The following is a 19,206-nucleotide window of genomic DNA, read 5'->3' on the forward strand; positions in this document are numbered from 1 at the left end:
TGCCCACATGTCACCGGGATTGCTGCTTCTATCAAATCTCAGTATCCAACATGGAGTCTTGCTGCTGTAAGGTCAGCAATCATGACTTCAGGTATCCGACATTCTTGCCCTCGTTGGATCAGTAACAAGACCATCCATTCTATTTCCCTTTTATTATCCGTAAACGAAACTGATTTTTCTTTCCGTGCTTTTAATATGTTACAAATTTACAATCATGATCAGTAAATTAGCTATTAGATAACAGATGTTGAGATGCACAGTTATGTCCTATATTTGTTAACAGAAATCTCCTCATAATGAAAATTGAATCCATATTTTCCTTCCCTCCATAAACCGTGTGGTGACACTCTCATCTTGCAGCAACTGAAACAAACGACGAGGGGAAAGCCTACATACAGATGCAGGTTCAACAGCCACACCATATGATTATGGATCAGGAGAAGTTAACCCATCAAGGGCACTAAATCCAGGACTTGTCTATAAAGTCTCAATGGAAGAGTACACTATCTGTTCTTCTGTAACTATGGCTATTCATCAGCAACAATTCAAATGATATCAAGAAAGCAGAACGGCAACACTTGCCCATCAAATTCCAGCAAAGATTCAATATCTAACCTGAATTACCCTTCGATTGCCATCTCCAAATTCAACGGAACTGCAAGAACAGTGAAAAGAAGCGCCTCAAACGTGGGATTGGTGATGAAGAAACCACTAAAGTTGTTAACGTCAAGTTTCCAGCCGAGCTCAAAGTGGTGGTCTCCCCTAGCTCGCTCAAAGACAAGTCAGCAATGAGGCGACCTTCTCTTCAAGCTCTACAACATCAAGCAATGATCTTTTCGGATCACTAACTTGGACAAACGGCAAGTATAGTGTCAGGCCGTCAGCAGTGTCTGATAACGGCACACTTTGTATTTGATCAGATTTCTTAGCCTAATGCATGAATAAATAAACTTTGAAAGTTCAAAACTTCGAGAACAAAATTTTGCAGATCTGGTTAACCTATTATACATACACCTTTTGAAACGGAGAATCAAGGGCGTTTTACGTGTAGAGCTGAAAACCCATGTCCCCACGAAAACAATAAGGGCATAATCAACAAAATCCTATCCTAGGCTCGTGTACCAAGAGTAATCGAACTTCTGCAAAGTGAATGGACGACTCAGCCCATCGACCATGACCCCTAGATTCTTAGTTGAGAAGTGAGGGCTTCCTGAGCCGTGCATACCCTCGAAGTTGAACTAGAAGAGGCAGGGTCAATTGGCTGCAAGGTCGTTCAATTCCTGATTCCAGAGTTCTTCAGGCTTGGTATAAGAAGGGAGTGGTTAACAAAGTCCAAGAGACTCGGCATAAAGCTGCCTAACACCACATACAACAAAATCGAGGAATAATAGGAATGCATTGCATATATTGCAATCAAAAGCGAAAAAAGATCATGGGCACAGAATAAATCATTAGAAACACGTAAATAGTCGACGGTCTTGAGATGACAAAGAGGTCACTGCCTGGTGGTGCAGGCCGCTATATGGTCATATTTTTCCTATTTACAACTTGAACAGCAAACTGAAGGGGTCCACGCAAACCAGAGACAAAACAACTGAAATGTTCAAAACCAAGGCAAACTGTATGAGAAGAGTCAACGAGCTCCATGAATCCGAGATGGCAGATGACTAACCACACCATCTCTTGGGGGATGGTCCACAAGTTTTCATTCGAACGCCCATTGGTTCTCCCTCCGCACCTCTTCTTCTTCTTCAGGAGTGAAGTCGTTCTTGATGTTGAATGTCTTCCTGATCTCCTCAGGTGTTTTCCCCTTGATCATGTCAGCCACCGTTTGGCACGTCAGATCGAGCAGGTTCTTTATGTCGAGGTAATTGGCAGCCTGAAACCACATGATCAAAAAATTTATTTTCTTATCAGTTTCAGATAGCTTTTGGTTTGGTTGCTCAAACAGTAGCGTGCAGCAAACAGAAACAAAATGTGCCAGCCAGCCACCCTCTCAAGGATCTACTGCACAGATACCAGAGCAAACCTAGATTGCTGCATCAACAACAAGAGAGCAAGCAAAACCAAATACGGGAAAAAGACTCTTCAAATTCACAAAGGAATAGACAACCAAATGGAGCAATCAAAGGAGTCGGGACCACAAAATCTTTAACCAAATCTGTATAACGTAAAATTAGCTTAGGCATCAGGGGTTCCAATGCACGCACCTTTCCTAGAGACAACAATGCCCTATTTATTATTACACCACTAATTCATGGAGATCCCACTGTTTAAGATGGTGCAGCAGCTAATCTCAGGTACCTCTTTACACGTGCACAACAGAGGCATACACACTAAGTACAGACATGAAAAGGCAATGTATTTCCAGTTCCAAGCTGTTATTATTAGGTGGGAAGAAGGATTATACACCTACATATCCGATTTTTACACAACCTTTCCACACAATCACATCCTCAAAGCAGGAATACACACCATTCAATACATTTTCTCAAAAGAAACACTGAATATTTAGATCATGACAGGCAGGGGGCATAAAAAGAAAATAAAGCACCATAAAATAATAAAAAATTTGCCAATCATAATTGGCTGACTAAAATCCCAAAATAAAGAAAACAGTCAACAATAGAAAAAACATCACAGCGAAGACAATCAAGCCAGCTAAGGGTGGATGGTTGGATCCATCATTAAGTTCAAGGACATCACAAAACAGTAAAACTGTTATGTCAATGATTGATGCCAGAAGCTGTAGTTGACTCCTCACCACCCAAAGCAAGTAATAATACAGCAGAAATGCTTTCAAATGCCGCCATTGATAGAAGATATTGAAAACATAATCACTCACTCTATCACATAATGTCATGATACATACATGGCACAATATCACCTTTATGGGACATTACGTCAATAATAATTGGAACACATTATTAATGTTTAAAAGCCAGTAAACTTATGTTTGGTGCTTCACTCTAGCAGTGATCCATTAATGATGGAAATAGTATGGTCTATATAATGCCAGCATTACATGGTATCAGAATCACTACGAACCAAAATTCTTATCACTTAATGGTCCTAAGGTTAAATCTCAATATTAACACACGCACACATGCACACGCATGCATGTGTGTATGCACGTGTAGAATGAATTAGTGCATGTTTTGCATAGTTACCAGGATACAAATCAAGTATGGGAAGCTGTGTGAAACAGAAGCGGGGATGTGAGCAAATTTAAACGTGCAGCACATGAAAGCTTGAAACGTCTAGGAAGCATCAAGAAAACGTCTAGGAAGGGAATGCAAAACGAAAACTGAAGCGACAAAGAAATGAAATTAAAATGAACAAGTCCATAAAAGATTCAAAAGAAAAAAGAGGTCTAGACTTTTATATCAAAAAAATATGAGCAAAATAAGTACAACTAAAATTTTTTAAATAGGAAAATAAAATTTAAATTCTGTGAAAAAATGCAGAAATGATTTACCCAAAGCACAGCCATGATGATGGCTGTTTTTATCGACAGTTAGCCATGGATGACTCCAAGGAAGAACATTGCAATGACAGTGTTGCTTTTAGGCTATCTCTTTTCTCTTGCCGTGGAGACTCCTGTACGAGAGTCCAGGTATGCTTTGGCAGCAGATTTTACCATTTAAACATGTATATCTTCTAAACGCTTTTAAAGGAGAGAGTGACGAGTATTTGCAATTCTTAATTATTCAAACTGTCACAGTTTTCAAAACTAACCAAATTTCCAAGACTTGGAATTTAACAGGAAGATGTACATACATATAAATACCTGCATGCATATATTATACATGCCATTAGAGAGGGAGAGAGGGGGGATGAACCATAAGGCATAAACAAACATATCAGCATTTTCAAATACCACCCGAATGTTCTTAAAACTAGAGGTAAAACTACTCCCCATACATCTAAATGTTGTTGTTATTTCATTCCTTTGATCCTAACATAAACGGGCTGGATTCCACCACAAACCCTACTGCTCAACCAGCAAACCGGGTTCTATCACCACACACCCTACTGCTTCAAGCACTCGCTGGTAACAACCAGCTGACCCACTGCTTCAAGCCCTCACTGACTGGATTTTACCACCACAAACCCTATAGCAAGAGTCAAAAATGGAAAGGTAGGGTAATTCTCAACCATAGTTGTGAAAAGCACGCCTCAAGGCACAAAAAGCGCACCTCACCTCAAGGCGAGGCCCCTTGAGCCTTGAGGTGTGCTGATAAGGCATAAATGCCCTGAGGCATGAGCCTCATAGGCTATGAGGCATACTCCTCATGGCGAGGTGCACCTCAGGGTTTTTGGTTCAAATGGGGTTCAAAGCCCCCAATCTATGGTACCAGAACATTCCATTTTACCCTTTGTACCCATGTCCCCATGTCGACACCGGGACACGTCATTTTACTCTCTGTACATACAAGTTTGTATTAAATTTATAATTTATAATTATATTTTCAGTTTATAACTTTATATGTTCAGTATATAATATATATTTTAGATATAACATATATATTTAGATTATATTCAGTTTATTTTGAATTTATTTTGTATTTATGTCTATATATATATATAGTTGTGTCCCTATACCCACATTTTTTGGAATTGCCATGTTGTACCCTCCGTAGACCACATAAGCAAAGTGTAATTTTCAGGCTTTATATAATCCATTGAATTCTTTATAATTTCTGTTATGAATGTAAATTCTGTTTTTCTTCCCTAAAGATAATTTCTGTTATGAATGTAAATTTTGTTTTCCTTCCCCACAGATAATTTCTGTTATTAATTTAAATCATGTTTTCCTTCCCCGCATACGGTTTCTGTTATGAATGGCCTTGATGTTTTCCTTCCTATTTGTTAGATACTTACATAGAACAAGTTGCATTAATGTTACTTTTATATGTTAATCTCATGTTTTTTTATATTTATTTGAGATTTTCTATTTCTTATTGGTTGTTGCTTCATCAATAAAGCATTTTTTATTTATTTATATTTTTATATATTTTTTAAAGTTTTTTTGAAGTTTTCAAAAAAAAATTTGAGGCTTACGTTTTACACCTAGCTTCATTTTTTGGTGGAGCGCTTCGCTACGCCTCAACGCCTTTCACAACATTCTTCTCAACCATGGTTGCCAGTCGAGGAAGCGGGAGCAGAAAGTGATACGGGAAACGAGGACTTTCAAAATTTTAGGAAGCGAGGAGCGTGGGACGACTTAGAAGTGAATCAAGAATCGTCTCGGAAGCGACCTAGGAAGTGAACCGGAAGCAAGAAAAGGAAAAAAAAAATAAAAATAAAAATAAAAAATCCAAAAAAAAATGAACCATAAATGGGAAAAGCGAGCCAAGTGACAAAAACTAGCAAATAAAAGTAAACACAATATATATGCTACGTACATCTTTGTTCCAACTCTGACTCAACCCACCAGTGATTAAATGTTCACTTTCCCAGTAGTAGCAGCCTCATATACCAGAATAGCAGAGTGGCTCTGTTTTTATAGCACCAATTGACCTAAGATACAAGTTCAAGAGAAGATGAAGTCGGGTCATGTTATTTGTGAATGCTCGATATGCAGAATACATCAAGCCTTGTAGCAATTCCCTAGTCAGTGAAGAGTATGCCTTAAGCTAGGATCCCCAGTCTACAACTAAAGAATACATGAATGGTTCACCTTAACAAGTATGGATCACCAGTTCACCACTTACTCCAGCTATAAGGGCTGTTTCAACTAATAGAGAAGGATTTTGATTAGGTTTTTAACTTGAATCAAGTAATCAATGCTTAGAAATGATCATAATCATATATCAGCTCAACCTGCTCTTGACTTTATGCATCTACTTCCTAGTAGTTTGCTATCAGCTAAACTCTCATCCATATGAATGCAATACCAATCTTGCTCCTATTCATTGCTACAAAGAGATGTAAAAGTACAATTAAAGAATAATTTTCACAAATACTAGAAGAAAGTGGGGGAAGCGAGGGGGAAGCGCGCTTCCCATACTAAAAAAAATGGTGCTTCCCCGGGCATTTCCGAAGAGCGACGTTTTGCGCTTTCGAAACGCGCTTCGTGGAAGCACGCTTCCCCACTTCCCTAGGCATTTCCGGTAACTCTGTTTCCGGTAACTCTCTTCTCAATCCAAGAATGCAAGTAGTTTATTTTCCTCAATTCTTCCTACTGCCCCTAACAAACTAACTCAAAGGCAAAAGAAATTGCCACAAATATTTTTAAAATGCCAAAAAGTATTGGACTTTTGGATTTTAAGGGCATTTTTATCATTTAAATCAAGTTCACAAAGCACCTTTGTCATTCGTTCTAAAGTGTGATTCTACATGTAAGAGAAATGTGAGTCGCTTTTATGAGAATGTGTTCCTTCAATATTGAGAATGGTTCTCATCTTTAAAAAGTGTACTTCTCCATAATATGAAAATGAGTTTTTTAATGCTCCCCTTACTTACAGGGAAGCACACAGTTTTCACACTTTAGAAGAACCCTTCCAAGGCTAAACAGGTGCTTCCAGTAACTATGGTTTGTGAGCGAGTGCATGCACACGCTCGTGTATAGTGACATGCATTTAGCACAAAAAAAAGGTAAGTCCGTGTCAAAACTGACTTCCAAGAAGATCTCCAACTCCATGCAAAAATAGTAAAAGATCTACATGACTTTCACGTTATAGAACTATTTCAAGAGTTTTCAGTTTTGAAGAAAGATATAGCCAAACAAATGTATCCAAGAAAAAACATGCAAATATCTCTACATAGCCTAATAACAGCAGACGCATGTCACAACAGCCTAAGGATGATAAAGACCAGATAAAGTCATTATGCATGCACTCCTTCAGATGCTTCACCACTTATATAACCTTCAAATTTTTTTTGTAGCATCATATTTCTTTCTCCAAATCAAATGTTTCCAACATTTATTACAATGCTTGACAAAGTTTCAGCCACCATAGAGATTATGGCAATCAAATTGTCTATGCAAAACCGACCTCTATTAGATTTTGCTTTTACTTCAGTATTAAATTCCATTCACATTACAAATCCAGTTGACAAATAGATTTCAGCATCCTCACATGCAAAATTTTGATAAATCCAATCTGTCCAGATCTATCTGAAACCAAATCCAATTTACAATATGTAAGTCTATGATTATACTAGCCTAATGTCAGATGCTTCTCACATAATAACATAAGGATACGTTTGGCTGCATCTCATGTGAATTGGAATCACATGAGATTCATTTCAAATCACATTCCGTTTTTTATTTGCATGAGTTTCCAAATTACATGTCTGGTTAGCTTTGAAATGAGATTCATTCTCTCATTTGCATGAGATTAAAAATCACAAGTTTTGTTAGCGGGGCAAATGAGATTCATACTCTTATTTGCATGAGATTTCAAATCACATTTGTATCCAACCAAACACACCCCAAATCTTATCTAAACCACAGTCAGGAAACCATAATTCCATTACACAATAATGGATATTCTTAACTATGTAAACTTTGTGCCTGGCAGCTGCATCATGTTTGAATTATTTAATAAAAAAAGAATTCTATTAAGTATCCATATGTAAATGCTATTACAAGCGGAAGGATGCAAGGATAAGGAAAGCTTTGGTGGCTCAGCATGAAAGTGACATGGACATGAAGCAACTGCACAAACATCTTGTCTTTCTCCCATTTTTTCTTTTTCAGGACAAAAATCATTAATTACCAAATTCACCTCTCCAATAGGAAATGGACACATCAATATTATGCAGGAACATACAACTAAATCTGCTCAATATTTTCATTTTTTTAAGAACGAGGCATTTTCCTTAATTGCTTTCTACTGAACAATGCCATAGCTCTTAACTTCCAAGTTCTATGTGCTAAGAAATTGAAAAAGTAAGAAGCATCTCCTTTACTTTAAGGCACATTTATGTGGCACAGAAACAGTGTCATTTCTGCAGGCCCCACATCCCCCCATTTTAAGAAGACAGCTACTTGACTCTCTTCCATAGGGAGCCTCTTCCCGGCCACAAAGTACCCTACATAGCAAATCACTTGACATAGCGTACCTTATGAATTTCATATTAAGGATGGCTATGGGTTCTGTGAACAGCACCTGACAAGATTGTAATTGGTTCTTCATGAATGACCCAAAGCAGATTTTAGGCACCCTTATCAAGAATTTTTTATGTTTGTTCTCAAGATAGTAACTGAATCAAATTATAAATCAGCAACTTGTTACCCAATTTCTCCCTTCTCGGAGGTGAATTAATTGTAAAATTTTGATGAGTAGTTGACATTGGGGGTTTTCTGAGCACCTCACTCTTGCCTTGAATCCCATCATAGCGTTTCAGGCACTTCAGAGTTCCATTTCTGATGTTTAGAAGCAGGGGGGGGATGATTTAGCCTATGAAACAATTTCCTCAAGCCAAGAATAAATGAGTTTTATCAGCATTAATCGGAAGAAAAGGCTTACAAGTGTATAACAATAGTAGTTGCAATCCTAAGAAGCCCACATGCCAATAAGATTAGTCATCGCAATCCTCACTTGATCAATCATAGCAGGTAAACAATCTCAAATCCAGACAAACAAATATAAAAGCTTCAGGAAACCAAAAGACCTATCATATCACAAAACAAATTATTCAATAAAATGTGCTCCTTCCAGTAATCATTGTCATGTGAACTGCCAAAGATTTGAGATTTGCACACAATTCCCTAAAATTTCTAATAAAAATGCCAATAAATAAACCCCAGTAACACGCTTCTTGCAAACCACTGTTAAAAGCTAGACCTTGTTTTGTTGGTGTAAATAGCCAATAGACAAATAGTTGAAATCAAATGACCAACATTATTAAGATCATAAGAAAGAAGAAAACGCAATGCAACCCCAAGAACGTGCAAAAAAACACCAGAGATAAATTCACCGTTGGAACAGAAAATAAATAAATAAATAATCAAACCAAAGCCAACACAAATAAATCGGCTAAGTACTTGACCAGGACATAGATCGGATTGGATTTTTTTACACACTCCACACGGAGTTGGCAAGGAAACTACCAGATCCTATACAAAGCAAACACCGGGTGATACAGGTCAATATTTCTGGACAGCAATCAACTTGTATGCTGCCTATTCCACAACGATTGACGAGAAGATCAAAAGGACAACCATCCAAATATTGCAGGACACATCAAAGAGCGGAACTGAGAACTCAATCATAACCCTAAATACGAGACCTCTAACGCAAATAAAAAAGACGAAAAAAATCCTAATAAGAATCATCGATCAAATTGAAAAAGAAAGGAAGAAGAAGCAGCAAAGAATCAAATCACAATAGTGCGCGACCCAGATCAAGCTAACCCTAGTGAAGAAACAAGCAAAGAAAAAAAAATACGGGAAGGAGAGGATACCAAGATGAGATCGAAGAGGGTGGCCTGGTCGACCTTGACGAACTCGGCATCCCAGGCCTTGAGCTCGTCCTCCTGAGTCTTGTCGTTGCCGTTCTTATGGCCGTCTACGTGCTTCTTGCAGTACTCGATGACCTTGGCGAGGATCTTGCTGGTGACGTTGGAGAGAGGGATGCCCGAGTCGGCGCAACCGTCCTCGATCATGTGACTGATCATCTGAGACTCCTTCGCCACCGCCTCCTCCACCTCGAACACCTCCCCGTCGGAGCTCTTCAGGGTCACCGTCTTCCCCCCTTCCTTCGCCATCTCCCTGGATGAAAGCTACGCGCACATAAACAGAGAAAAAGGAGAAAGAGAACCCTACTCTCCCGAAGCATGTTACAGTGTTATGAATGAGGGCCCCGTACGTAAGCACGTGTGTGTGTGGTGGGTGGGGGGGGGGTTATGAATAAGGGTCTCGTTTCCTGTGTTTCTCCGTCACTTAGCATCGAAGTCCGGTGCGTTTGCAAATAGCCATTAGCACCATAAAATTATGTTTTGAGTAAAAGACAAATATTTTTTCACTGCAAATAGTGAAGTATTCTTTCTCACCGTTAGTGTTATAAAATGATGTTTCAAATAAAGGATAAAAATGTTCACTTGTCAAAAAAGGGTTAAAATCATCATTATTTTTGCTTTAAGGAGTAAACTTCTATGCTTTAGGGAGTTTCTCACAATATGTCACCCTAAACGTCTCGGATCATCCTTTAACGACGCACCATTTACTGTAACAAGAGTTTCTTTTGATGATGCAATATTTGTCATCGTTTGTTGCTGTCGGAGCACTCTTTATTGTCGTCTGCTACCGCTAGAGCATAGTCAAAGCACCATTGTCACCATCGGCTGCATCTACCTTCTAGGTGTTTCTCCTTCATTATCGGATTAGCAAAACTTATGTTCTAGAAAGTGAGTTTTGTGTAAGTTTTCGTTATGCAAACAAATCGACTTGTAAATCCGAATGTTAAATCTTACAAGTGGTTGTACTATACATGTTAAATAACACATAGTTTCATACTCAAACAAGAGTCGTGAAAGGCAACGATATGTACTTATGAAAGCTAAATTTTTAAAAAGATTTGTAAGTTTGAAATTAACAAAGAGTTATATATTTAATATAGTAGCGATTTGTTTGATGTAGCAATGATTTATATGTTTGAATCAGTAACGATTTACGATTTATGATTCATACATTTAAAGCAGCAATGATTTATACATTTAATGCAGTAACGATTTATGATTTACAACGATATGTACTTATGAAGGGTTCGATTTCTACAACGATTTATACGTTTGAAGGAGCGCTTTATACATTCAATGCACCAACAATTTATATGTTTGAAGCAGTAGTCATGTATATTTATGATTTATGAAGTTATCACGATTTGTACTTAAGTTTGCTAAATCGTACTACGATGTTTACTTAGGAAGCAAAAATGTTACAACGATATGTACTTATGAAGGGTGCGATTTGCACAACGATTTATACCTTTGAAGCAACAACGATTTATACATTTGAAGCAACAATGATTTATACGTTTGATGCAGTAGCGATGTGTAAATATGAAGTTACCTCGATTTGTACTTAATTTTGCTAAATCGTACTACCGTGTTTATTTATGAAGCCAAATATTACGACGGCTTGTAATGTTGGTGATTATGTAACGAATATGATAATTTGTAATAATATATACTTGGGAAAGCGGTTGTAACATACAATGATGCAGTTAAATTTATGTGTTGTGCAGGTTAGCAATGACTATAATTCGTAAGACAAGAAAGCCTTCGTCGTTTGAGGGGATGACTTTTGGAGAAATCATTTGCTAATCCGATATATATGAGGGTTATGTAAAAAATATTGAGAATGAAAAAGACAGGAACAAATTGTTGGATATTTATTATGTGGAGCCTGATCCATCAGATATTGAAGATGAAAAGCAAACGAAGAAAGATGAGGAAGAACTAAAGATGAAGAAGAAGGATGACGAAGAGAAGGAAAAGCAAAGAAAGAAGGAGGAGGAGAATGAAAACTACGCTCACTTATGAGGCAAAAGGATTTCTTCGTGTCGACCATACAAAATTAAATCTATATGCATATTATTCTTCATGTTATTTGTCACGATCGTCAGTTATATCGCACTATACTATGCAGCGAGTTGTTATTTATCGTGCCAATAAAAGAAATGACTTATCGTATATGTGTGTTGACAATAGCAATTCAAGAGACAACAATTTAATGACATCTACGATGTTGCGAAGCAATTTTAATTTTAATAGCTAAATGAACAGCGATTTGAATACGCACATCACCACCATAATCGTGCAACAATGTAAATGTCACATATACACGTTTTAATATCATAATACAAATATCATACAAATTGACACTAACAAACACATAATATGTTACAAATCGATATACATATCGCATAATATATTACAAATGGATACAAAAATTCAGCATAATAGCTTACAAATTGATATTAACACACAAAATAATATCTCGCAAATTGATAGTATGTTACTACAACTGCGATTTGCGTTATACTATTCCAATATTTTTTATACAAAGGCAAATCGTTGTTGCTTACATAGACGTCATTGCTTAAATCGCAAACATCACAATCAAAATCTAGGTCTCACAAGGCATATCAATTTTTTACAACGAGCGGGATGTGAAACGATGTTTCTTTTACAAATTAATGACACATATTTTTGTAACAAAGACAAATCGTTGTAGCGATTTATAATTTATGATTTACACATTTAAAGCAACAACAATTTATACATTTAATGCAATAAAGATTTATGATTTATAAAGTTACCAAGATTTGTAATCAAGTTTGCTAAATCGTACAACGATGTTTAATGTTGAAGTTCAAACGTTATAACTATATATACTTATGAAGGATGCAATTTTTATATTGATTTGTACGTTTGAAGCACCAATTTGTACGTTTAAAGCAGGAACCCTAAAACCCTAAACCCTAAACCCTAAAACCCGAAACCCTAAACCCTAAACCCTTAACCTAAACCCTAAACCCTTAACCTAAACCCTAAACCCTTAATATCTTACTAAACCGTAATGCTAAACCATAAACCCTTATTATAACCCTAAACCCTTAATATCTTACTAAATTGTAATGTTAAACCATAAACCCTTAATATATTACTAAATCCTAAACCTTAAACCCTTAACCTAAACACTAAACCCTTAATATCTTACTAAACCATAACCCTAGACCCTAAACCCTAAACCCTTAATATTTTACTAAACCCTAACCCTAAACCCTTAACCTAAACCCTAAACCCTTAATATCTTACTAAACCCTAACCCTAAACCCTAAACCCTTAATATCTTACTAAACTGTAATGCTAAACCCTAAACCCTTAATATCTTACTAAACCGTAATGCTAAACCATAACCCTTAATATATTACTAAACCCTAAACCCTAACCCTAAAACCTATAAACTAAACCCATATACCTAAACCCTTGATTATGAAGATGATTCGTTATATCGATTTATAAGCTATAAACAGGAATTTTCATATCGATTTGTATGATATTTGATCATCAATTTGCGTTATACTATGACAACATTTTCGTAACAAAGGTAAATTGACTAAACATTACAACAATTTTTATGATATCAATAGGATTTATCATATCGATTTAAGAAAATGTTGTGATTCTTAATATCAGTTTAAGATATTGTTTTGATTCTAAATATCAATTTTTAAGATATCAAAATGAATTTCCAAATCAATTTAAGATATTGTTCTGAATCTTAATATTGATTTTTGTGCTGATTCTTGATATCGATTTAAGTTATTGTTTTGATTCTTAATATCGATTTATATGTTATTGGTATGATTCTAAATATAGAGTTATATGTTGATTTTGTATATCAATTTATAAGCTATCAACATGAATTTTCATATCGATTTGTATGATGCTATGACAATATTTTTGTAACAAAGGCAAATGGACTAAATTGTTGTCACTGAACAAATCGTTATAATGATCGGCGCTCATAAATAAAAATCAAACAATCATTTAGCCTTGTGTACAGTGAAAATGCCATGGATCTGCTTTTACGAGTTTTTCCTATTGCGATTTACACAGTTGAGTTAATAAACGTCTAAAATGGTGAATTATGAAACATAAAAGCAATCTATTAGTAATGAATCACTTTGCATAAATTTTGATAAATGACTGAAACAATTTGCATAAACGTGCTCTGTACTCATGCACCACAATTTTTATCTAGATGTGGTCGACATAAACGTCATTGTGTAAATTGTTATACCATCATAATTTACACAATGACATCTGTCTTTTAGACAATGAGCTTTGTCTAAGTGAATGACACGTACCATCGCGATTTACACAATGACGTATGAAGGCCACATGCTATCGTGATTTGCTTTTACAAACACATATGTTCTCGCTGCAATTTTGTAACTACAAATCTACATGATTTAAAACCACATTCATATACAAAAAATATTAGAATTTAGATACAATACATCATGACCAATGGTTTGGCTTAGATACAATACATGACCATCATCAAGAAAGAAAACAGATATCATCACAAGTATGAAACCCACGTCTAAATTAGTGATGAGCTTCTAATGCAATCCAGGTGCAAGAATGTGGAAAGCTATTTATGGGAGGACATTTCCATCAAACACATATTTATCTTTACGAGACTCCCATTTTTACAGAAGTGATCACCAAAACATCTGTATCGTTCATCATCGAGTTTATTTCCTGCTGCAAAGCAATTCTATTTGTAGTTGTGGATACATCCTCTCCAAGAAAATGAGCTCATTAGTAATGGCATGCCACTATACCATTTCCTTTGGGCTGAGGCTGATAGAGACTCGAGCAATGGTGCACCTTGAGAATATGTTTTATAAACTTTAGCTCAGGCATTGTCCCCTTGAAAAGCCGATGGGCTACATCATAAATCTCTTTTATGTATTGGTCATAAAGTATATCGAAGACAAATATGTAAAAGCGACTTATGATGTAGCCCATCAGCTCTTTCAAGGGCTCAATGCCTGCGTTGAAGTTTGTGAAGCATATTCTTAAGAGTGCAACACTGTTAGAGTCTCTATCAACCTCAGTCCGAGGAAAATGGTGCAGTGGGATGCCATTACTAACGAGCTCGTTTTCTTGGAGAGGATGTATCTGCAGCTTCATATAGAATCATTTTGCAGTAGGAAATGAACTTGACGATGAACGCTATGGATGTTTTGGTGATCTCTTCCATAAAAATGAGAGTCTCTAAAAGATAGATATGTGTTTGATGTAAATGTTGAAGAAGGAGAAGAAGAAGATGATGAAGGCGAAGGAGAAAGAAGAAGAAGTTGTGTTGCTGCAAAAAAAAGAAATAGAGGTTAAATAGACTAGGGTTTTACACCTTGACAACAGGTCAGGTTGTGTCGGGTAGGGTTTTATATATATCTATACTAGTGTTCCAAATCGATTTAAGATATTGTTCTGAATCTTAATATTGATTTTTGTGTTGATTCTTGATATCGATTTAAGTTATTGTTTTGATTCTTAATATTGATTTATATGTTATGATTCTAAATATTGAGTTATATGTTGATTCTGTATATCAATTTATAAGCTATCAACGGGACTTTTCATATCGATTTGTATGATGCTATCAACAGGACTTTCAAAATTGTAGCTCTGTAGGGTAGATGTGACAACGATTTATACATGTGAATGATACATGTTATAACGATTTGTACATGTGAAAGATACATTATTAAACAGAATTCACGTGCTTTTTGGATGAAGATATTTTCATGAATGGTGATGCAAAAAAATATTAACAATTCTATTTTTGTGGCTCACGATTCATGAAAATGGATTCATCCCAAAGCTTTTTCTTTGTGAACGAAATTGATATGGAAGTTCAGCCTAATAGCTTATAAATCGACACTATAAAACACATAAAATCTTATAAATCGATGTACATATGGCAAAATATATTACAAATTGTGTCATATCTTACTGTACCCTAACACTAAACCCTAAACCTAAATCCTAAACATTATACTTAAACCCTAAACCGTAAACGATGTGTAAATTTGAAGGCTAGATGAGACAATGATTTGTCTGTGCAATTGTATCACGATTTATACTTATGCAAAATGCGATTTTCATCTAGTTGTGGCCGACATAGACGTCATTGTGTAGATCGCGATAGAACAATACATGGTATAACATCTTACAAATCGATACTAGAAAATACCTAATATCTTACACATCGATATACATATCACATAATATATTAATCATCGATACGGTAATTTAGCATAATATTCTTAATATTGATTTAAGATATTGTTTTGATTCGTAATATCGATTTCTATTGTGATTTTGTATATCAATTTAAGATATTGTTTTGATTAGTTATATAGATTTAAGATATTATTTTGATTCTAAATATCGATTTTTAAGATATCAATACAAATTTTCAAATCGATTTAAGATATTGTTCGGAATCTTAATATTGATTTCTATGTTGATTCTTAATATGGATTTAAGATATTGTTTTAATTCTTAATATCGCTTTAAGATATTGTTTTGATTCTAAATATCGTTTGTTAAAATATCAATGAGAATTTTCATATCGATTTAAGATGTTGTTTTGATTCTTAATATCGATTTAAGATATTGTTTTGATTCTAAATATCGACTTTTAAGATATCAATACGAATTTCTAAATTGATTTAAGATATTGTTCTGAATCTTAATATCGATTTCTATGTTGATTCTTAATATCGATTTAAGATATTGTTTTGATTCTTAATATCAATTTAAGATATTATTTTGATTCTAAATATCAATTTTTAAGATATCAATAGGAATTTTCATATCGATTTAAGATATTGTTTTGATTCTTAATATCGATTTAAAATATTATTTTGATTCTAAATATCGATTTTTAAGATATCAATATGAATTTTCAAATCAATTTAAGATATTGTTCTGAATCTTAATATCGATTTAAGATATTGTTTTGATTCCTAATATCGATTTAAGACATTGTTTTGATTCTAAATATCAATTTTTAAGATATCAATAGAAATTTTCATATCGATTTAAGATGTTATTTTGATTCCTAATATCGATTTAAGATATTGACTTGATTCTAAATATCGATTTTTAAGATATCAATACGAATTTCCAAATCAATTTAAGATATTGTTCTTAATCTTAATATATATTTCTATATTGATTCTTAATATCGATTTAAGATATTGTTTTGATTCTTAATATCGATTTAAGATATTGTTTTGATTCTAAATATTGATTTTTAAGATATCAATAGGAATTTTAATATCAATTTAAGATGTTTTGATTCTTAATATCGATTTAAGATATTGTTTTGATTCTAAATATCGATCTTTAAGATATCAATACGAATTTCCAAATCGATTTAAGATATTGTTCTAAATCTTAATATCGATTTCTATGTTGATTCTTAATATCGATTTAAGATATTGTTTTGATTCCTAATATCAGTTTAAGACATTGTTTTGATTTTAAATATCGATTTTTAAGATATCAATAGAAATTTTCATATCGATTTAAGATATTGACTTGATTCTAAATATTGATTTCTATCCTAATTCTGTATATCGATTTATAAGCTATCAACACTAATTTTCATATCTATTTGTATGATATTTGATCATCGAATTGCGTTATACTATGACAATATTTTTGTAACAAAGGCAAATCTTTGTGGTCGACAACGACGTCATTATAAAATCTTTTATTATATGACATGAACCGCCAAAAACGTGAACCGATAAAAAATCTTTGGCGGGTCCCATAAGCATTAAACTCCTCAGCTATAAAAGGTGTTCTTCATAATATTTTTTCTTAAATGTTACACAAAAATTCTAACGCTTCATCTTCTTTTGTCGAAGCACCCTTTGCTGTCTTAGTAAGTTTTTATGTTGTGCAGGTTACCAATGACTTACATTTCTAAGAGAAGAAATGCTTCATCGTCAACGAGGAAAACTCTTGACAAAATCGTCCAACAGTATGCTTTGTATGAGCAATTAGAAGCATACTACAGAATAATGAAGATTGAGAATGATGAAGAAAGGGAGCAATTGCTGGTAAAGTATAGAGCAAAGCCTAATCCGTCAGATATTGAATATGATAATCCAACGAAGAATGATGAGGAAGAAGTACAGATGAAAAAGAAGAAGGATGATGAAGAGAAGCAAAATGAAAGGAAGGAGGAGGATAATGAAAAAAAAGCAAAGAAAATCAAGGCAAAGGAAGGAGAAGGTGGAGGATAGGGGAAAGCAAAGGAATAATAAGGAGAAGAAGGAAGAGAAGCGAAGGCAAAAGGATGAGAGGGAAAAGCAAAGGAGGAATAAGGAGAAGGAGGAGAAGCGAAGGCAAAAGAAGAAGGAGGAGGAGGAGGAGAGGGAAAAGCAAAGGAAGGAGAAGGAGGACGAGGAAGAGAAGGAAAGACAAAGAAAGAAGCAGAAGGAGGAGGAGGAGAGGGAAAGGCAATTAAAGAAGGAGGAGGAAGAGAAGGAAAGGCAACTAATGAAGCAGAAATATTTTAAAAAGCAAAAGATGATAAGGCAAATGAAGAAGGCGGAGTGAGAAAGGCAAAAAAAAATAAGGAGGAGAGGGAAAGGCAGTTAAAGAAGAAGAAGAAGAAGAAGAAGAAGGAAGAGAAGAAAAGCCGAATGATGAAGATGGAAGAGAAAAGGCAAAGTAAGAAGCATCAGAATGAAGAAGAGAAGAAAAGGCAAAGGAAGGAGAAGGAGAAGGTGAACGAGAAAAAGAAGGAAAGACAAAGGAAGAAGAAGGAGGACAAGGAAGAGAAAAAAAGGAAAAGAAAGGAGAAAAAGGATGAGGAAGAGAAGGAAAGACAAAGGAAGGAGAAGGAGGACGAGGAAGAGAATGAAAGACAAAGAAAGGAAAAGGAGGACAAGGAACAGAAGGAAAGAAAAAGGAAGAAGCAGGACGAGGAAGATAAGAAAAAAGAAAGGAAAAAGCATATGATGGATGCGAAGGAAGAAAGAAGTACAAAAGTAGAGGAAAGGAGTGGATGAAGAGAAAAAAAGTGTGACCAAGGTACGTTAATCGCTATTGTATGTCGTAGTGTACTGTTATAGGTATTATTATGTATAACGATTACTATGAATAACAATTACTCTGTATAGCGATTACTATGTATAGCAATTATTATGTATAGTGATTACTCTGTATAGCGATTACTGCGATAACAATTACTTTGTATAGTGATTACTGCAATAGCGATTACTATGTATAGCGATTAACTGTAATTTGATATTTTGTGTTACAAGCAAGTCAAAAGAGAAGTAGAGCAGCAGGTGAAAAGCTGAGAAGGCGGTGTCAGTGGTCTGTAGTTCTGTCGTGGTTCAGAAAGCTGAGTGAATATCAGAAGGACCGATTACGAAAGATGCACTTTGGCGGCCTTCTGGACCAATATTATTTTGAAAATTGCTGGAACACCATGGCCCACTTGGTCAATAAGTGGAACCATAAGATAAACACGTTTCAGATTAGGGGTTTTGAAATCACCATGACCCTAAAAGATGTGACACGGATTACGGGCCTTAAGTACCATAAAAGTGTTGTCCTAACACAAGATTCAAACTATAACCCAAGGGACAATTGCACGACTCTTCTAGGAATATTGATGGAGGAATGACATGAGTGTATTTC

At 35.1% G+C, this 19,206-nt stretch overlaps 1 protein-coding gene across 1 annotated transcript; it reads right to left on the bottom strand.

The window, feature by feature from the left end:
• Positions 1-1,422: 1,422 nt before the first annotated feature.
• Positions 1,423-9,783, bottom strand: LOC149842461 (SKP1-like protein 1A). The gene is made up of 2 exons (XM_089999193.1): positions 9,418-9,783; positions 1,423-1,879 (listed from the first exon to the last, which is right to left on the bottom strand). Exons 1-2 carry the CDS (start codon positions 9,718-9,720, stop codon positions 1,706-1,708), a joined length of 477 nt encoding a protein of 158 aa, XP_089855319.1. The 5' UTR covers positions 9,721-9,783; the 3' UTR covers positions 1,423-1,705.
• Positions 9,784-19,206: the final 9,423 nt, after the last annotated feature.

This window comes from Nuphar pumila, chromosome 3 (assembly GCF_984573655.1).
Source record: "Nuphar pumila chromosome 3, dmNupPumi1.hap1.1, whole genome shotgun sequence".
NCBI lineage: Eukaryota > Viridiplantae > Streptophyta > Magnoliopsida > Nymphaeales > Nymphaeaceae > Nuphar > Nuphar pumila.